At 43.0% G+C, this 18229-nt stretch overlaps 1 protein-coding gene across 6 annotated transcripts in view; it reads left to right on the top strand.

Annotated features, from left to right (window-relative positions):
• POLN (DNA polymerase nu) overlaps positions 1 to 18229 on the top strand; it is a 219602-nt gene that overhangs the window by 162958 nt on the left and 38415 nt on the right. For all 6 annotated transcript variants that reach the window (XM_075857050.1, XM_075857041.1, XM_075857059.1 and 3 more), the window contains 2 exons: positions 5108 to 5190; positions 8744 to 8872. In XM_075857050.1, the coding sequence (XP_075713165.1) occupies positions 5108 to 5190; positions 8744 to 8872 (212 nt within the window). The remainder of the gene's footprint in view (positions 1 to 5107; positions 5191 to 8743; positions 8873 to 18229) is intronic.

Here is an 18229-nt window from a genome sequence, read left to right as displayed (position 1 = left end):
AACTACACCCCTCAAGGTATTCACCTAGGGGTGTAGTGAGCATATTAACCCCACAGGTGATTGGCAGAAATTGGTGTGCACTCGATGTTGCAGAGTGAAAATGGTTTTTCAATAGATATGCCAATATGTGGCGCCCAGCTTGTGCCACTGGAGACACACCCCAAAAATTGTTAAAAGGGTTCTCCCGGGTATGCCGATGCCATATATGTGGAAGTAAACTGCTGTTTGGGCACACTGTAGGGTTCAGAAGGGAGGTAGCGCCATTTGGCTTTTGGAGCGTGGATTTTGCTTGTAGTAGTTTTGTTTTGAGTCTTACTGGTGTTTCAGTTTATAACGTGGGGTTACATGTAAGGCGGGCGGAGTATATAAGGGGCATAGTCAGGTGGTATAATAATGGGGTAAAAAAAAACAATAAAATAATCCATAGATGTGTGTTATGCGGTGACACAATCCTTTCTGCACAGGCCGGTGTCGAAATAATAAATGGTCTTTACTTATTCCCCTTTTGGTCCGCACTTCGCACCTTTGAAGTTTGGGGAATTTTGATGGGACGTGTTGTCCTGGTATAATACGGGCACCCTCGCTTCCAGCAGATATGTTTGGGCCCTCCCCTTCCTGGTTCCCTATTGTACCATTTTGGGGTACATGCGACTTTTTGATCACTTGTTATCCTTTTTTTTTTGGGAGGCAAGGTGACCAAAAAACAGCAATTCTGGCATATTTTTTTAGTTCTTTTATACAGCGTTCACCACGAATTATAAATTACATGTTAGCTTTATTCTGCGGGTCAGTCCGATTCCGGTGATACCTAATTTATAGCACTTTTTATGTTTTACAACTTTTTGCACAATAAAATAACTTTTGTAAAGAGAATGGATTTTTTCTGTCGCCAAGTTGTGAGAGCCATAAAGGTTTTAAATTTTTTGTTGACGGAGCTGTATGAGGGCTTGTTTTTAGCGAGACGAGTTATAGTTTTTATAGGTACCATTTTTAGGTACATGCGACTTTTTGATCACTTTTTATTTCAATTTTTGGAAGACAGAGTGACCAAAAAATAGCAATTATGTCAGTATTTTTTTAGTTATTTTTTTTTACGGCGTTCACTGTGTGGAATAAATAACATAATATTTTTATAGTTAAGGTCGTAACGGTCGCAGCGATACCAAATATGTATGGCTTTATTATTTTTTTCAATAATAAATGGCTTGATAAGGGAAAAAAGGCGATTGTGTTTTGTGTTATTATTTGAAACTTTTATTGTATTTTTTACAACTTTTATTTTTACTTTTTTTACACTTTTTTTTACACTTTTCTTTAGTCCCACTAGGGGACTTGAAGGTCCAACTGTTTGTTTGATGTTCTAATACATTGCACTACCTATGTAGTGCAATGTATTAGAACTGTCAGTTGTTCACTGACAGCAAGCTGATCAGGCTCCTATGTATAGATAACACAGGATCCACCATTTATAATAGACTGACCTTTCCTGTTCTATAGAGATCACTTCTCAGCAGACATCTCATTATCATCACAGGCAGGATTACGCCGACAGGTAACACCTCTATATAGATAACACAGGATCCACCAATCATAATAGACTGATCCTTCCTGTTCTGTAGAGATCACTTCTCAGCAGTCATCTCATTATCATCACAGGCAGGATAACAGTGACAGGTAACACCTATGTATAGATAACACAGGATCCACCATTTATAATAGACTGACCTTTCCTGTTCTATAGAGATCACTTCTCAGCAGACATCTCATTATCACAGGCAGGATTAGACTGACAGGTAACACCTATATAGATAACACAGGATCCACCATTCATAGTAGACTGACCTTTCCTGTTCTGTAGATATCACTTCTCAGCAGTCATCTCATTATCATCACAGGCAGGATTACACCGACAGGTAACACCTCTATATAGATAACACAGGATCCACCATTCATAGTAGACTGACCTTTCCTGTTCTGTAGATATCACTTCTCAGCAGTCATCTCATTATCATCACAGGCAGGATTACACCGACAGGTAACATCTCTATATAGATAACACAGGATCCACCAATCATAATAGACTGATCCTTCCTGTTCTGTAGAGATCACTTCTCAGCAGTCATCTCATTATCATCACAGGCAGGATAACAGTGACAGGTAACACCTATGTATAGATAACACAGGATCCACCATTTATAATAGACTGACCTTTCCTGTTCTATAGAGATCACTTCTCAGCAGACATCTCATTATCATCACAGGCAGGATTACACCGACAGGTAACACCTATATATAGATAACACAGGATCCACCATTCATAGTAGACTGACCTTTCCTGTTCTGTAGATATCACTTCTCAGCAGTCATCTCATTATCATCACAGGTAGGATTACACCGACAGGTAACACCTCTATATAGATAACACAGGACCCACCATTCACAATAGACTCATCCTTCCTGTTCTGTAAAGATCACTTCTCAGACGTCATCTCATTATCACCAGAGACAGAAATAATCCTAACATTTTGCAGTTATCTCATTATCATCACAGGCAGGATTACACTGACAGGTAACACCTCTATATAGATTACACAGGATCAACCAGTGACAATAGGTGATGGACACAGCTCCCCTCCTCCCCCTCCCCGCACAATGACCTCTGCACAGGTCACAGAGCATGCCTAGAAAACTTTCCCATAGAAGACAATGAGTCCCCTCCTGTTCACTGACTTCTATGGTCCATGTGATTGCTGTAAAGCATATTTGTAAATGCTGTTAACAGCAGCTCAGGCAAAATGATTCCCCCATAATCATGTACAAAAAATTTAAATCTACCATTGTAAAAAAAAACAGAGCAGAAAAAGAGATTATGTTTCACTATCTGGTTTTAATTATGAAGAGAAAACATAGGTGATATATTCCTTTTAAGAATGAACAAATGACAACGTACCCAGGGTTGCCTCATTTTTCACAGGTTCTGGGTCCCCAATTGCCTGAGTTCCCTGATTCCCAGCATTGTCACAGAATGTCATACATCTTCCCTTATAGAAGAAATCAATCATAGCTTGATTTTATCTGACAGAACTCTTGCCTGCTGAGCTCTGGAGAGAATTACGCCAGAAATGGCCCCCAACAAATCAATCCCAAATGGTAGCATATTTTAAGTGCCACCCCAAAACGGCTATTATATCTACAGGTTGGAACAGTTCAGCAGCGTTATTGGTATTACTAGGCCGGTAGACTATGCGAACATAGTATTGTCTTGGGATTATAAGCAGGGTTGGTATTGGAGGTATAGGGTAAGGGTGAAACTGAAATCTGAATGATTTGCTATGGCATGTGCTACTGTGAATGAGGCTCCTGAACATTAGCTAAGTTCGGACCTTCGGTCAGCAGTTCCTTCACATTTGACAGCAAGAATAGCGCAGCATGCATCACTATTCTTACCATGAAAACAATGGAAAACATCACGCCACAGTTCCATAAATGGAAGCCAAAACGCAGATGTAAACGGAGCTTTATGGATCTTTACTCATTGTTTGCTGCTAATATTAAGTAAAATTATGTAAAAACATTTTGTAAAGGTTTCCTTGTCTTCCCCTAATATGATCTGATCCTGTTTTGGCCGCTATGTTTCGCTATATTTGATCCCTAGTATATCTGTGCAGCCATTAGTACAGGAACAGCTCTTCTCTTCTTAACCCCTTCAGGACGCAGCCCTTTTTTAAATTTTCACTTTTGTTTTTTTCTCCCCACCTTTCAAAAGCTATAATTTTTTTATTTTTCCGTCTATATAGCCATATGAGGCCTGTTTTTTTGCGGGACAAGTTGTAGTTTTACAAGGCACCATTTATTGTACTGCATAATGTACTGGGAAGCTGAAAAAAAAATATTTGTGGGGTGAAATGGGCAAAAAACAGCGATTACGTCATATTTTGGGGGGTTTTGTTTTTACGGCGTCCATCAGGCGGTAAAAACGACATATTCACCTTATTCTACAGGTTGATATGATAACGGTGATACCAAATTTATATGTTTTGTTTTATGTTTTACCACTTTTAAAAAAATGTCGGCGTATTCTGAGAGCCATAACTTTTTTATTTTTCCATCAATTTAGCGATGTGAGGGCTTAAGTCTTGCGGGGCGAGCTGTAGTTTTTACTGATTCCATTTTGGGGTATATGCGACTTTTTGATAATTTTCTATTTCATTTTTTTGGAGCGCTAGGGTGACCAAAAAACAGCAATTTGCGTGTTTTATAGATATATTTTTTACAGCATTCACCGAGCGGGTTAAACAACGCTATATTGTGATAGTTCGGACTTTTACGGATGCTGCGATAGCAGTTATGTTAACTTTTATTTTTTTAACATTGATTTAGGGGAAAAATGTGAAAGTTTTTTTTTTGAACTTTTAATACTTTATAGTTTTTGGAACATAACAAAAATCTTTATTTAACTGTTTTTTACTTCTTTTATTAGTCCCCCTAGGAGACTTGAAGCAACGATCGTTGGATCGCTTGCATGATATACTGCAATACTAATGTGTTGCAGTATATAGTGATTCTGAAAGTATGCTTTGAAGCCCTGCCTGAGGCAGAGCTTCAAAGGTGTACAAAGATGGCAGACCTGGGGGCTTTTGTTTGGCCCCCAGGCTGGGGGCGCGATCGAGTGTTTGAGGGGGCGCCCCCTGATTCTAACACATTAAATGCCGCGGTCGTGATTGATCGCAACATTTAAGGTGTTAAACGGGCGGAATCAAAGTGAACTTTGATTCCGCTCATTGTAGGGAGATGTCGGCTGCGTGTAACAGCCAGCACCCGCTGTGTATGGAGCGAGCTCAGCCCGTGAGCTCGCTCCATACTTCCCCTTAACCCTCATCACGTACAGTTACGTACATGGTGACATCCATGCTCTTGTACTAATCTGTCACTATATAGTACAGGCATTATCTTTTAATTATTATTGTAATGGTTGGAGCATTTATTTATTTATTTATTTATTTATGTATTTCTTTATTATATGTTATGCCTGTAACATAATTTGGTGTCTCCAAACTTTTACCTTTTTGCCTATATTGTAAGTGATCATTTATTTTTCTTTACACAGGAAGGATATAGAGTATGAAAATATAACACAAGCTGATCGAGAACAAGCAAAACGAGTAGTGTACTCTGTCATCTATGGAATAGGTATAAACAGTCCTTAACCACTTCCTGACCAGGAGCTTTACCCCCCTTCCTGACCAGGCCCATTTTTAAGTTTTAGCCATGTGCCAATTTAAAAGCAAATTCTTGTTGTATTATTTTTCCAACCTACATGTATTTGGTCTTGTTTTTCTCAGAACATATTGGACTTCCATATTGTGTAAAAAAAAAAAATAGATATATTTTACTTTTTTTTTAAATATGGAAGGAAAAATGGAAAATAAAGTTGAAAAAAATGTGAATGTGTGATTTTAGGTGATTTTCTTTTTACATCTGGTGCATGCCACTGGGTAAACACACCTGAATACATATTTGGCAACTTCTACCGACTTCAACGATACCAAATATATGTGCATTTCTTACACGCTGGGCACAAGGTGGCGCTTACAATTAATGGTGCGCAAACTGGCTTTTAGAGAAAAAATTTCTAAAGCTGGTTCACTGACACCATACGACCATTACAGATATTGTGGCGTTTCCAGTCCACAAAAACTGATGGCCTATATCAGGATCAATATCTGATCAGTCAGGGACCGACACCCGGCACCCCCGTCGATCGGCTGTTTTGAAGGGGCCACAGTGCTTATACGAGCGCTGCTTCCCCTTCATTTCCTTTACTGCTCACACTGTGAATCGCGGACAAACTTGTAGCGGCGGTTCACAGTATTACAGCCTTCTACCATTCAAATGTATACTGTAATACTGTGATCCGCCGCTACAAGTGTGTCCGCGATTCACAGTGTGAGCAGTAAAGGAAATGAAGGGGAAGCGACGATGGTACGAGCATCGCGGCCTCTTCAAAACAGCTGATCGGCGGGGCTGCGGGGAGACGGGCCACCACCGATCAGATATTGATGGCTAAGGCCCTACTCACACGACAGAGTCCGAGTGTCGGCCGATAAAAACTGGCATTTTTCCCGGCCATTTTGCATCTCTCCCGGCCCCCCTTGTAGGTAATGCCCCACAGCCCCCGTAGGTAGTGCCACATAGTCCCCTGAAGGTAATGCCACACAGCCCCCTGTAGGTAATGCCACACAGCCCCTGTAGGTAATGCCACACAGCCCCCTGTAGGTAATGCCACACAGCCCCTGTAGGTAATGCCACACGGCCCCCTCTAGGTAATGCCACACAGCCCCCCGGTAGGTAGTGCTACACAGCCTTCTTGTACATAGTCACCCCCTCATAGATGGCACCCCCCCTACCTTCCTGTAGGGGCCAGCTCCAGGAAAAGTCCCTCACTTCACTGTCCAAATATGGACAGTGAAGTGAGGGACTCTCCTGGATCGGAATCCCCGGCCACAGCAGTGGGGATTCCGCTTCAGAAGTCCCTGACGTCACTGTGTCCATATATGGACAGTGAAGGCAGGGACTTCTCCTGGAGCATAATCTCTGGCCACAGCGCTGGGGATTCCGCTTCAGAAGTCCCTGACGTCACTGTATCCATATATGGACAGTGAAGTCAGGGACTTCTCCTGGAGCGGAATCCCCAATCCCTAGCCACAGTGTTGCCGAAGCTGTGGCCGGGGAATGGGGATTCCGCTCCTACAGGGAGCAAAAAAAATACCCTTCTCCTCCTCCACACATGCACTTCGCACTGTGGAGAGGAGGATGAAAGAGAGTGAGCGACGGAAGACACGGGTGTCACTCGGAACTTATTTAAATGATGGCCGTGTATTACCCGGCCCCATAGACTTCTAGGTGACCACGTCACCCGCGTCGGAATCAGCACCAATATACAGCTGAAATTGTTGTTTTTCCCCAGGTGGCTGGGAGACAGAAAAAGTCCCATAGCCTACACCGCAAGTAATGAAAGTCCATGTGGTTGCGTTGCGACCTGCAAGTAACTGCGACATGACAGTTTGGATTTCTTGCAACTGTCATGTTGTGGCAACCTGCGCGTTGCAACACAACTGCATTGACTTTTATTACATGCAATGTAGGCTACGGGACATAGCGATCTTTGGCTGGTCGACCTGTGTCGTGCCTTGCCAAAGTCGCCGTGTAGCAGATAGACAAATGTATTTATAGAGAAAACTTTTATTGAAAAAAAAAAAAGTGTGTGTATTTTTTATTTTATTTTTTCATTACATTATTCTTCTCCCTCTCCAGCAGTCTGCCAGAGAGGAGAAGATGCAACTGGTGATCGCTGTGACAGGCTGTCACAGCGATCACCTGACCGGAGACCGCTCTGAAGCTCGGTGATGCAGCTGTCTCTAGACAGCTGTATCATGGAGCTCCTTACCTGAGGGTATGTTCACACGCAGAGTCAAAAACGTCTCAAAATACTGAGCTGTTTTCAAGAGAAAACCGCTCCTTAACTTCAGACGTTTTTTTGTGCCACTCGCGATTTTCGCTGCGTTTTTTAAGGCCGTTTTTGGAGCTCCAAAAACGTCCCAAGAAGTGTCCTGCACTTCTTTTTCACGGCCGTTTTTTTATGCGTAAAAAAACGCAGCGAAAAACACTCCGATACAGAACGCCGTTTTCCCATTGAAATCAATCGGCAGATATTTGGAGGCGTTCTGCTTCCGATTTTTCGGCCGTTTTTCGGGCGTTTACGGCCTAAAAAACGGCCGAAAATAGGCCGTGTGAACATATCCTTAGTAAATCCTTGTATTCCACATGAAACAACAATTCTGGAGCACCTTTTCCTAGAACTTTTTATTGTGCTGTTTCTCTGTTAATCCACCTGGAAAAGTATAACTAAATTGACAACTGGGTGTTACCAATCCCCTTTTCAATGGGACGTGTCCATAAGCACTCTGACACTGTTCAATTCAGTGCTGATATTGTTAGACTATATAAGGACACACCCTATTATTATGAGAATGAAGGACCTCACGGCATCAATGAGAGGATCCCACGCCAACTTTCTTAAAACATGGCGTGTTTGGATTCGGTTTCAATCCTCTGTGGAGTACAGGACCATCATGGCCTCTTGAGCATAATCCCTAGGCTCATTACGTCAGGTCAGTTCTCTCTCCTTCACCTTTTCCTTTCTGTCCCCTCTTATCCTTTGTTTCTCTTTAGCTCCTTCCTGTTCTCTTACGGGTTATTATGCATGGCTGCAGGTTCAGGGTGCATACAAGAGTTTTTCTATCAATATTGATTTTGACTGTACATACATTTCCAGTAGGAAAAATAAAGGAACAGCACAATGCAGAGTTCTAAGAAAGGGTGCTCCAATGGTGTTTTTTTTTCATGGGAATGCAAGAATTTATTAAAACAGACATGTCAGGAGAGCTAACCGCTCCTCTTCTACCCCTTCCCGCCAAGCGACGTACATTTACGCCGCTGGCAGGTGGTGCTCAATGCAAACTACAGTAAGAAGCAGGGATTGCACAGGCTATGGAGCTGAGTCCGTGCGATCAGCAGCAGGTGTCGACGGTAACATACAGCTGACACCCTGCTGCAACGGCTGGGATCGGAGCTAACTCCAAACGGCTGTTTAACTCTTAAGATGCATCTCCATCTCTCTCATACCTATCTATATATATATCTATCTATATAATTTTTTTGTTTAATTGTATTTATGCTACAGGAAAGGAGCGTCTGGCTGAGTGTCTAGGTACAACACCAGCTGAAGCTAATACATTTATGGAATGCTTTCTGCAAAAGTACAGGGTGTCGGAGTTTACACAGAAGGTTATACAAGAATGTCTCAGTAAAGGTACTGTACATTGTGTCTTGGCAACTCTTTGTTCACCTGAGATAAGACATCTCTGGCAGTGGCATTTTCCCCTCTCTCTCTTTTGAAATAAACATGCATATTTTGCTGATGCAAGTGTGAATATTTCTGAAGAGAGTTGGGAAAGTTAGCTGTCGGATCCATCGTCTTATGTGTATAGCCAGCATAATTTAATACAGTTATATACTTGTAATATGGTCCCTAGCTGAGAACATGGGGACCCCAGCTACATGTAGGACAGAGTTTGGTCACATGGCACATGTGCTCAGATTGGGAATGCGTACAGACATTTAAAAGATAAAATTCTGGCTGCCTGCAGCCACCACTAGAGGGAGCTTAGGAGCTTACTGCATACTGTTTATAACTCTTTAGTGACCAGCCTATTTTAGGCCTTAATGACAAAGCTATTTTTTACTTTTTTCCATCATCGCATTCAAAGAGCTGAAACTTTTTATTTTTGCGTCGACATAGCTGTATAAGGTCTTGTTTTTTTGCGGGACAAGTTGTATTTTTAATTAGCACCATTTTGGGGTACATATAATTTATTGATTAACTTTTATTATTTTTTTAGGGGGGGGGATAGAAAAAAAAAAACCAACAATTTTGCCACACTTTTTTGCGTCCTAAATTTACACCGTTTACCTTGTGGTATAAATAACACAATAACTTTATTCAGCGGGTTGTTACGATTGCAACGATACCAAATTTAAATAGATTTAGTATGTTTTACAACTTTTACACAGTAAAAAACACTTTTTTTTTTTTCAAAATTTGTTGTTTTTGTTTCTCCATATTTGAAGGGCCATAACTTTTTTATTTTTCCGCCGATGCAGCTGTATGAGGGCTTTTTTTTGCGGGACGACTTGTAGTTTTTATTGGTACCATGTAGGATTCACAGAAAACAACAATTCTTGCATTGTTTTTTATTTTATTTTTTTACGCCGTTCACCGAGCGGGTTAAATAACATAATAACTTTATAGTTGGGGTCGTTACCGATGTGGCGATACCAAATATGTGTAACTGTTTTACCTTTTATTTATTTATTTATTTAATAATAAAGTATTTTGTAACGGGAAAAAGTGGGTTTTTCATTATTTTTCCACTTATTTATTTATTATTACCTTTATTAAACTTTTATAATACAGTGTAATACTTCTGTATTGCAGTGTATTACGGTCTGTCCGTGTAAAACAGACAGGCATCTGCTAGGCCATGCCTCTTGCATGACCTAGCAGGCATTAACTAGAGGCAGAACTAGGGGCTTATTGAGCGTTGCATCTGAGGGGTTAAACGGGTGAGATCAATACTGATAAAGATCTCGCCTGTTCGATCAGGTATGCTCCCATCCCTCAGCTACCTCTAGTAGCTGTGAGCGGGGAGATTTAACTGCTCCCGGCTGATACAGCGCCGTAAAAAGGCTACTGCATCAGAATTAAGCCCGTTAGTGGCCGCCGTAAAATCACCTGTGGGCGCCCATTAACGGGTTAAATGAAACTCAATAATAACTCAGTATGCAGTCAGCTCCCTCTAGTGGCGGCTGCTTATAGCCAAAATTTTATGTTTTATGCAGGGGATTTGGAGCACTGTATGAGAAAAATGGAGCTCCGACTCCTATAAAGATATATTAAAAATATAAACAAAATGAATTGGCAAGTTTTACGGATATCATACTTCATTGCACAGTTTATTGGGTTAGCTGCGGATGCTACTATTGGATTCCTTTTTATGGGTATCCTGTTTTGAACTTGTATTCTATCCTGGCCTGTGAGCCAGAGCAGTTTGATTGTATTTTTCCTTTCTGTATAATTGAAAATGGGTGTTGCCAGTTGGGCGTGTTCATACACACTCTGACACTGTCCAATCGGTGCTAACCGAATTGTACTGTGCAGGGACACACCCTCTGACAAGGGGAAAGGTAACACTCGATTGACAATTTATTCATACATTTCTAGGAGGAATAACAGAGGAACGGTACAATGTAGAGTTCTAAGATAAGATGCTCCAGAATTATTATTTCATGGTAAAGGTCCCCTTTAAAGCAAAAATTAGTGTTGGATTTAAAAAGAGGAGATGAATAAGTATTTACCTGTATACTCCTTTGGATCCACTCTTGTATTTGGCTTAAAAATATACATGAAAAAAACACACCAAACCTACACTGTGTGAACAAGGACTTACAATAGCAGGGATTGTCTGGGATTAAAGGGATTGTACAAGTGGGGCTAACTTTGTGGACACCCCTGGAAATAATATGATCATGGGATGAGCTTGCTGGAGTAACTCAAGCAATAAACTTTAAGGGTATGTTCACACGGCCTATTTCTGTTCCAAAGGGTCATTTTTTGCGCGTGCAGGTCACTTCTTGGGACGTTTTTGGAGCTGTTTTCATAAACTCTATTGAAAACAGCTCCAAAAACGGACGTAAAAAATGCAGCGAAAAACGCTGAGAAAATCGCGAGTGGCTTAAAAAAAGTCTGAAAATCAGGAGCTGTTTTGCCTTGAAAACAGCTCCGTATTTTCAGACGTCTTTGAGTTTGCGTGTGAACATACCCTAAGGCCCTGTTCACACTGAGTTTTTATACATGTTTTTTGATGCGGAAACCGCATCGGAAAACGCGCCACAAAACGTCCGAAAATGCCTCCCATTTATTTTAATGGGAGGCGGACACTCGCGGTAAAAAGAAGCGACATGCCCTATCTTCAGGCGTTTACGCCTCTGACCTCCCATTGACATCAATGGGAGGCAGAGAAAGCGTATTTCGCGGCGATTTTGCCCGTGGCACTCTGAGTGTGAGCGAAAAACGCAGCGAAAAACGCGGCAAACGGCGTGCAGGCAGATGAGAATCTGCCTCAAAATTCCAAACGGAATTTTGAGGCAGAATTTTCTGCCTGCAAAAAACTCAGCCTTAGGGTATGTTCACACGATGAGAGGCATTTACGTGTGAAAAGACAGACTGTTAGCAGCTGCCTCGTTTCACACGTAAATGCTCCTCCTCACATTTTGCGAGCCGTCTGAGACGCTCGTAAATCTTGAGCTGTGCTTCATTGAGTTCAATGAAGAACAGCTCAAATTACGTGGCAAAGAAGTGCCCTGCACTTCTTTGCCGAGGCAGTCCATTTACGCGTCGTCGTTTGACAGCTGTCAAACGACGACGCGTAAATTACAGGTCGTCTGCACAATACATCGGCAAACCCATTCAAATGAATGGGCAGATGTTTGCCGACGTATTGTAGCCCTATTTTCAGGCGTAAAACGAGGCATAATACGCCTCGTTTACGCCTGAAAATAGGTCGTGTGAACCCAGCCTTAGGGATACTCAGTACATACACCGCGTTCCAAATTATTATGCAAATGTTTTTTTTTTCTGATATTCCTAAATAGTCGATGCAAATGACAGTCAGTATAATCTTCAAGCCATCAACCGTTGGAGTATAATGCAAATTTTATTGAACAAATCTCCTAATGATAACAGATTTTTTTTTAGAAGTAAAAAACTCAAAATGCACGGTTTCACATTATTATGCACAACAGAGATCAAAACATTTTAAAGGTTGTAAAGAGAACTAAAATGGTAATTTGTTGAATTTGCAGCATCAGGAGGTCATATTTACAGAAATCAAAAGCTCTTTCAATCAAAAAAAAACTTAGCAGGCCAAGTTACATGTTAACCTAGGACCACTTCTCTGATATCACCTTCACAATTCTTGCATCCATTGAATTTGTGAGTATTTGGACAGTTTCTGCTTGAATATCTTTGCAGGATGTCAGAATAACCTCCCAGAGCTTCTGTTTTGATGGGACTGCCTCCCACCCTCATATATATTTTGCTTGAGGATGCTCCAAAGGTTCTCAATAGGTTTGAGGTCAGGGGAACATGGGGGCCACACCATGAGTTTCTCTCCTTTTATGCCCATAGCAGCCAATGACACAGAGGTATTCTTTGCAGCATGAGATGGTGCATTGTCATGCATGAAGATAATTTTGCTACGGAAGGCACGGTTCTTCTTTTTGTACCACGGAAGAAAGGGGTCAGTCATAAACTCTACGTACTTTGCAGAGGTCATTTTCACACCGTCAGGGACCCTAAAGGGGCCTACCGGCTCTCTCCCCATGAGACCAGCCCAAAACTTGACTCCGCCACCTCCTTGCTGACGTCGCAGCATCGTTGGGACATGGTGGCCATTCACCAACCTTCCACTACTCCATTCATCTGGACCATCCAGGGTTGCACGGCACTCATCAGTAAACAACGCGGTTTGAAAATTAGTCTTCATGTATTTCTGAGCCCACTGCAACCGTTTCTGCTTGTGAGCATTGTTTAGGGGTGGCCGAATAATAGCTTTATTCACACTTGCAAACCTCTGGAGGATCCTACACCTTGAGGTTCGCGGGACTCCAGAGGCACCAGCGGCTTCAAATACCTGTTTTCTGCTTTGCAATGGCATTTTAGCAGCTGCTCTCCTAATCCTATTAATTTGGCAGAAACCTTCCTCATTATGTCTTTATCTGAACGAACCTGTCTATGCTCTGAATCAGCCACAAATCTTTTTACAGTAAGATGATCACGCTTAAGTTTTCTTGAAATATCCAATGTTTTCATACCTTGTCAAAGGTATTGCACTATTTCACGCTTTTCGGCAGCAGAGAGATCCTTTTTCTTTCCCATATTGCTTGAAACCTGTGGCCTTCTTAATAATGTGGAACGTCCTTCTTAAGTAGTTTTCCTTTGATTGGGCGATCCTGGCAAACTAATTATCACAGGTGTCTGAGATTGATTACAATGATCCAAAGAGCCCTAAGACACAATACCATCCATGAGTTTAATTGAAAAATGAATAATTAAATGTTTATGACACTTAAATCCAATGTGCATAATAATTTGGAACACGGTGTAGGTATATTCTTATTTACTGAAGCACTACAGGGTAACCATTCAGGATATATACTGTTCTAATGGAAAGCCTTTGTCCTATGTGTTTGAGATCCATGATGCACTTGGTTTAGGATATTAGTAGGGGTCCTTATTGTAAGCCTCCCCCTTATTACCTATCAGTACCCTAATAGGACATATCATCACTACTAATAAAATGTATGTAATGGTTATAATGTAACAAGAAACCACCCACCTACTCAGCATCTCAGATAGTATGACCATGCTTGTGACAAGACTTTCACGGGTCAGCTGCAATTATGTCACTTTTTTTTTAAAGAAAGATTTACAGCATTAGAAAGGAATGACAAGGCCGCTATGTTAAAGAGAACCTTTCACCTCCCCATACATGTGCAGCATGTAATGGGGAGGGCTGAAGAAACCCTGGGGCACTTTACATTTTTTTCTACCTCCCTCCGTTATTTAGATATCGGTGCCGTTATATTTAGCGCCTGATATTTAAATAACCCCCTGAACAGTCAACGGGGCATGTACTGGCAAATGGGCGTGTTAGGCCAAATGCACACGAACGTATTTTTTTCCTCCCGTAAATACGGGTCCTTTGTCACACGTATTCGACCCGTATTCCACCAGTATTTACGGACCCATGCCCGTAAATACGGGTCCGTTGTTACCAGTATTTCCGTTTTCTCTGCACTAATCGGCAGCCCCTTCTCTCTATCAGTGCTGGATACAGAGAAGGAGCAGCCCTTTCGGGCAGAGTTTCCGCAGCAATTGAATGTAAGAGAAGCTCATACGTACCCTGGCCATTGTCTTGGTGACGCGTCCCTCTTTTGACATCCAGTCCGACCTCTCTGGATGACGCGACAGTCCATGTGATTGCTGCAGCCTGTGATTGGCCTGTGATTGGCTGCAGCAGTCACATGGGATGAAATGTCATCCCGGGAGACCGGACTGGAGGAAGAAGCAGGGAGTTCTGGGTAAGTTAACTTTTAATACTATTAACTCCAGTGGTAGTCACTGTCCCGGGTGCTGAAAGAGTTACTCTTTCAGCACCCTGGACAGTGACTATCCCCTAACGTCGCCTAACAACGCTCCCGTAATTACGGGTGCACACACGTAGCCATGCGTAATTACGGGAGCCCCATAGACTTTTATGGGCCTGCCCGTGCCGTAATTACGGCCTGAAATAGGACATGTTCCATATTTTTCAACGGCCCGGGCAAACGGGAAGGTACTCGTGGCCAATAGAAGTCTATTACAGTAATTACAGGCGTTTTTACGTTTGTGTGCATGGGGCCTCACTATGGCTGTGGCACTGTCCAATCAGATATGGACATTGCCACAGCAAGAGCGAGCAGAGAATGTGCACGCTCTCTCTCTTCAGCTTTGAAGATCAGTCTTTTCACCCAAACTGGCAAGGGGGCGTGTCACTGCTACGGACAGTGTAAGAGCTGTGGAGAGGAGAGCGCGCGCTCTCACCTCTTCAGCTCTTGCGAGAGATCAGTCTTGTATTGTCTGCCGAACTGGCAAGGGGGCGTGTCACTGCTAGAGCTGGGGAGCGCTTACACTGTCCGTAGCAGTGACACGCCCCCTTGTCAGTTCGCCAGACAAAGTACAAGACTGATCTCTCGCAAGAGCTGAAGAGATGAGAGCGCGCGATCCCCTCTCCACAGCTCTTACACTGTCCGTAGCAGTGACACACCCCCTTGCCAGTTCGGGTGAAAAGACTGATCTTCAAAGCTGAAGAGAGAGAGCGTGCACTTTCTATGCTTGCTCTTGCTGTGGCACTGTCCATATCTGATTGGACAGTGTCACAGCCATAGTAACCCGCCCCCTTGCCAGTACACGCCCCGTTGACTGTTCAGCGGGTTATTTAAATATCGGGCGCCAAATATAACGCCTCCGATATCTAAATAACGGAGGGAGAAAAAAATGTAAAGTGCCCCAGGGTTTGTGCAGCCCTCCCCATTGCATGCTGCACTCAGCTGCACATGTATGGGGAGGTGAAAGGTTCCCTTTAAGGGGCATAATTGATTTCAGTAAATCCCAGTAAAAGACTAAATGAGTTTTAATCCATATAAATGCACAGTAGGCCTCATCTTTATCTGAAACACTATAAATATTATACTGTACCTCTACAGATCTATTGTGTTACTCATCATTCCTATACATTCTTCATAGAGAGAACTTATCACATTGAGAAAAATGATGCAGCATGCAATGTACAAATATCAAATGTTCTAGACAACCCCAGAAAAAGGGAAAGTTAAGCTTCGTTACTACATATAGTACAACAATTAATACCATTAAAGCATTTTGCGTTTGATAGGGTTTACTTATTAAAGACTTTTTTGTCACATTGATTGATTAGGTCATGAATGCGGGTGACCAAGGAGGGTCTGACTGTGATACCCAGGAAAATTGCTGTTTATTTACTGTCATTGTACTGTTGCTTTAGTATGCAGGTTTTAATGTGCTTTATTATGTAATCATGGTTGGTACTGAATTCACTTCCCTATATGACTCAGCAGAAACATAAATGGGCTGCTTCACCATTAAGATGTATTCTCCAGAGAGAGGGGAGGGGTGTAGCTAGCTGGGGACACAGGAACAAACCTCACCCAGTGCAGTGTGTGAAGCAGAGCAGTGCAGAAGTGAGGAGAAGTGTGCAGCAGTGTGCAGGCAGAGGAAAGCAGACAAGTCAGTGTCTGTAGTTGGATTCAGTGAGATGCTGCAGCAGACATGTGGAACTGAGAGGAATTCTGTGAGAGGATCAGCAACAGCCATGTGGAAGTGAAAGGAGTGCAGGTCAGTGTGTATTGCATGTGGCACAGAAGTCAGACAGGGAGCTTGGACACTACTGAGAGTGCCTAGAGCAAAGCAAGGAGCTTGCACACAGCCTAGAATCCCCAAGGGACACCATTCCTCTGTGATAGTGCAACTGGATTGGGACAGTCAGCAGCACACCTTCCAGCACAGTATAGAGAAGAAAGAGGAGCAGACCTCACAGCACACTTGGAGGATTTACAGACAGAGTCAGGGAGGTGAAGCAGGAACCACCATTTGCAATACCCTGTGATATGTTTATACTACTTAAAGACATTGCCTCTAACAAAAGTAACCACCAAGCATATTGTGCCCAGTAAAACTACTGTGAAAGTTTATTGAACCCTGTCTCCTGGAACATCCTTATTTCGGGGTACACCACATAACATCCCAGGGGACAGAGAACAGTGTATCCTACAAGCACCACTTATTTCACTGGTTCTGCGGCCCGACGCGCGGGAGAGAGAAAGTGCCACCGTGACCAAAGGGCGCGAATACCAACTTCAGCTCAGAGAGCCCCGCCCACCGCGACTCGGCGCCCGCGTTACCACAAATTGGCGTCACGAACAGGATGTTGCACGAGGTGTGACCTTAAACAGGAGGTCCTGCGGCAGCCATCTTGTGAAGGAAGCCGCGATTCGCTTGGAGAGCGCAGGACTGTGAGATCGCTCTGTGTGTGTGAAAGTAAGTGGATGACTGCACTGTTTTCTTGCTGCGTATTGTCTGCAGGGACAGACTGTTGTTAAGTAAAGACAGCACGACCGGAAGGTCTCTGATAAGATGTCGATGGAGGGAGATCATGAACTGCCTGGCAGCAGTGGGACCCCAAGCACAGCGCACGCAATGCCAATAACGATGCCGTATTATTTTGGAGCGCCCTGGCTCCCCAGCTATAATGGAGATGCAAACAGCCTGAGAGACTTCAAGGAGAAGATGCAAGCAATGTTTTGGCTGTACCCGGTTACCGTAGAGCAAAAAGTGGAAATGCTGATCGGTCAGTTAGGAGGAGCAGCCTTGAGGGAGGTGAAGACCTGGCCTCACACTGAAAAATGGACAGTGGAACGGATTTTTGAGCGGCTGAGCACTGCCTTTGATACCCGGACTATCTCTGAACTAAAGATGCAGTTCTTTGGCACGAAGCAACAGCCTGGTGAGTCGTTACGTAATTTTGCCCTCAGTTTGCAGGAAGCGTTGCATGCTATTAAACAAGTGGATCCCCATGAAGTGCTGAATACAGACAGAACCCTGAGGGATCAATTCGTTGAAGGAGCAAGGAAAGAAGCTACAAAGACGCAATTGAGAATCTTAGCACTGCAGAACCCTGACAGCTCGTTCCTAGACTTTAAAGAGATGGCCATCAGAGTCCTAGGGACCGAATCAGAGTCCAACCCAGTCCAAACCCGCCCCGAACAGAACCCCAGCGGTGCAGCGCCAATGTCTGGCATCAACAAAATTGTCACGCAGTGTGCTCAGACACAGGTGCAGGATGTGGCAAAGGAGTTGTAAGTGCAGGTTGCAGAACTGGCTAAAGGTCTGACAGAAATGTGCCAGGAGCTGAAAGAATTTAAATAGCAACGCCGACAAGATGAAGATCGCTGGTCTCCGAGAGGTAGGCAA

This window comes from Rhinoderma darwinii, chromosome 1, assembly GCF_050947455.1.
Source record: "Rhinoderma darwinii isolate aRhiDar2 chromosome 1, aRhiDar2.hap1, whole genome shotgun sequence".
Taxonomy (NCBI): Eukaryota; Metazoa; Chordata; class Amphibia; order Anura; family Rhinodermatidae; genus Rhinoderma; species Rhinoderma darwinii.
Note: the sequence above shows the minus strand (reverse complement) of the source record. Positions and strands in the feature narration are given on the sequence as shown.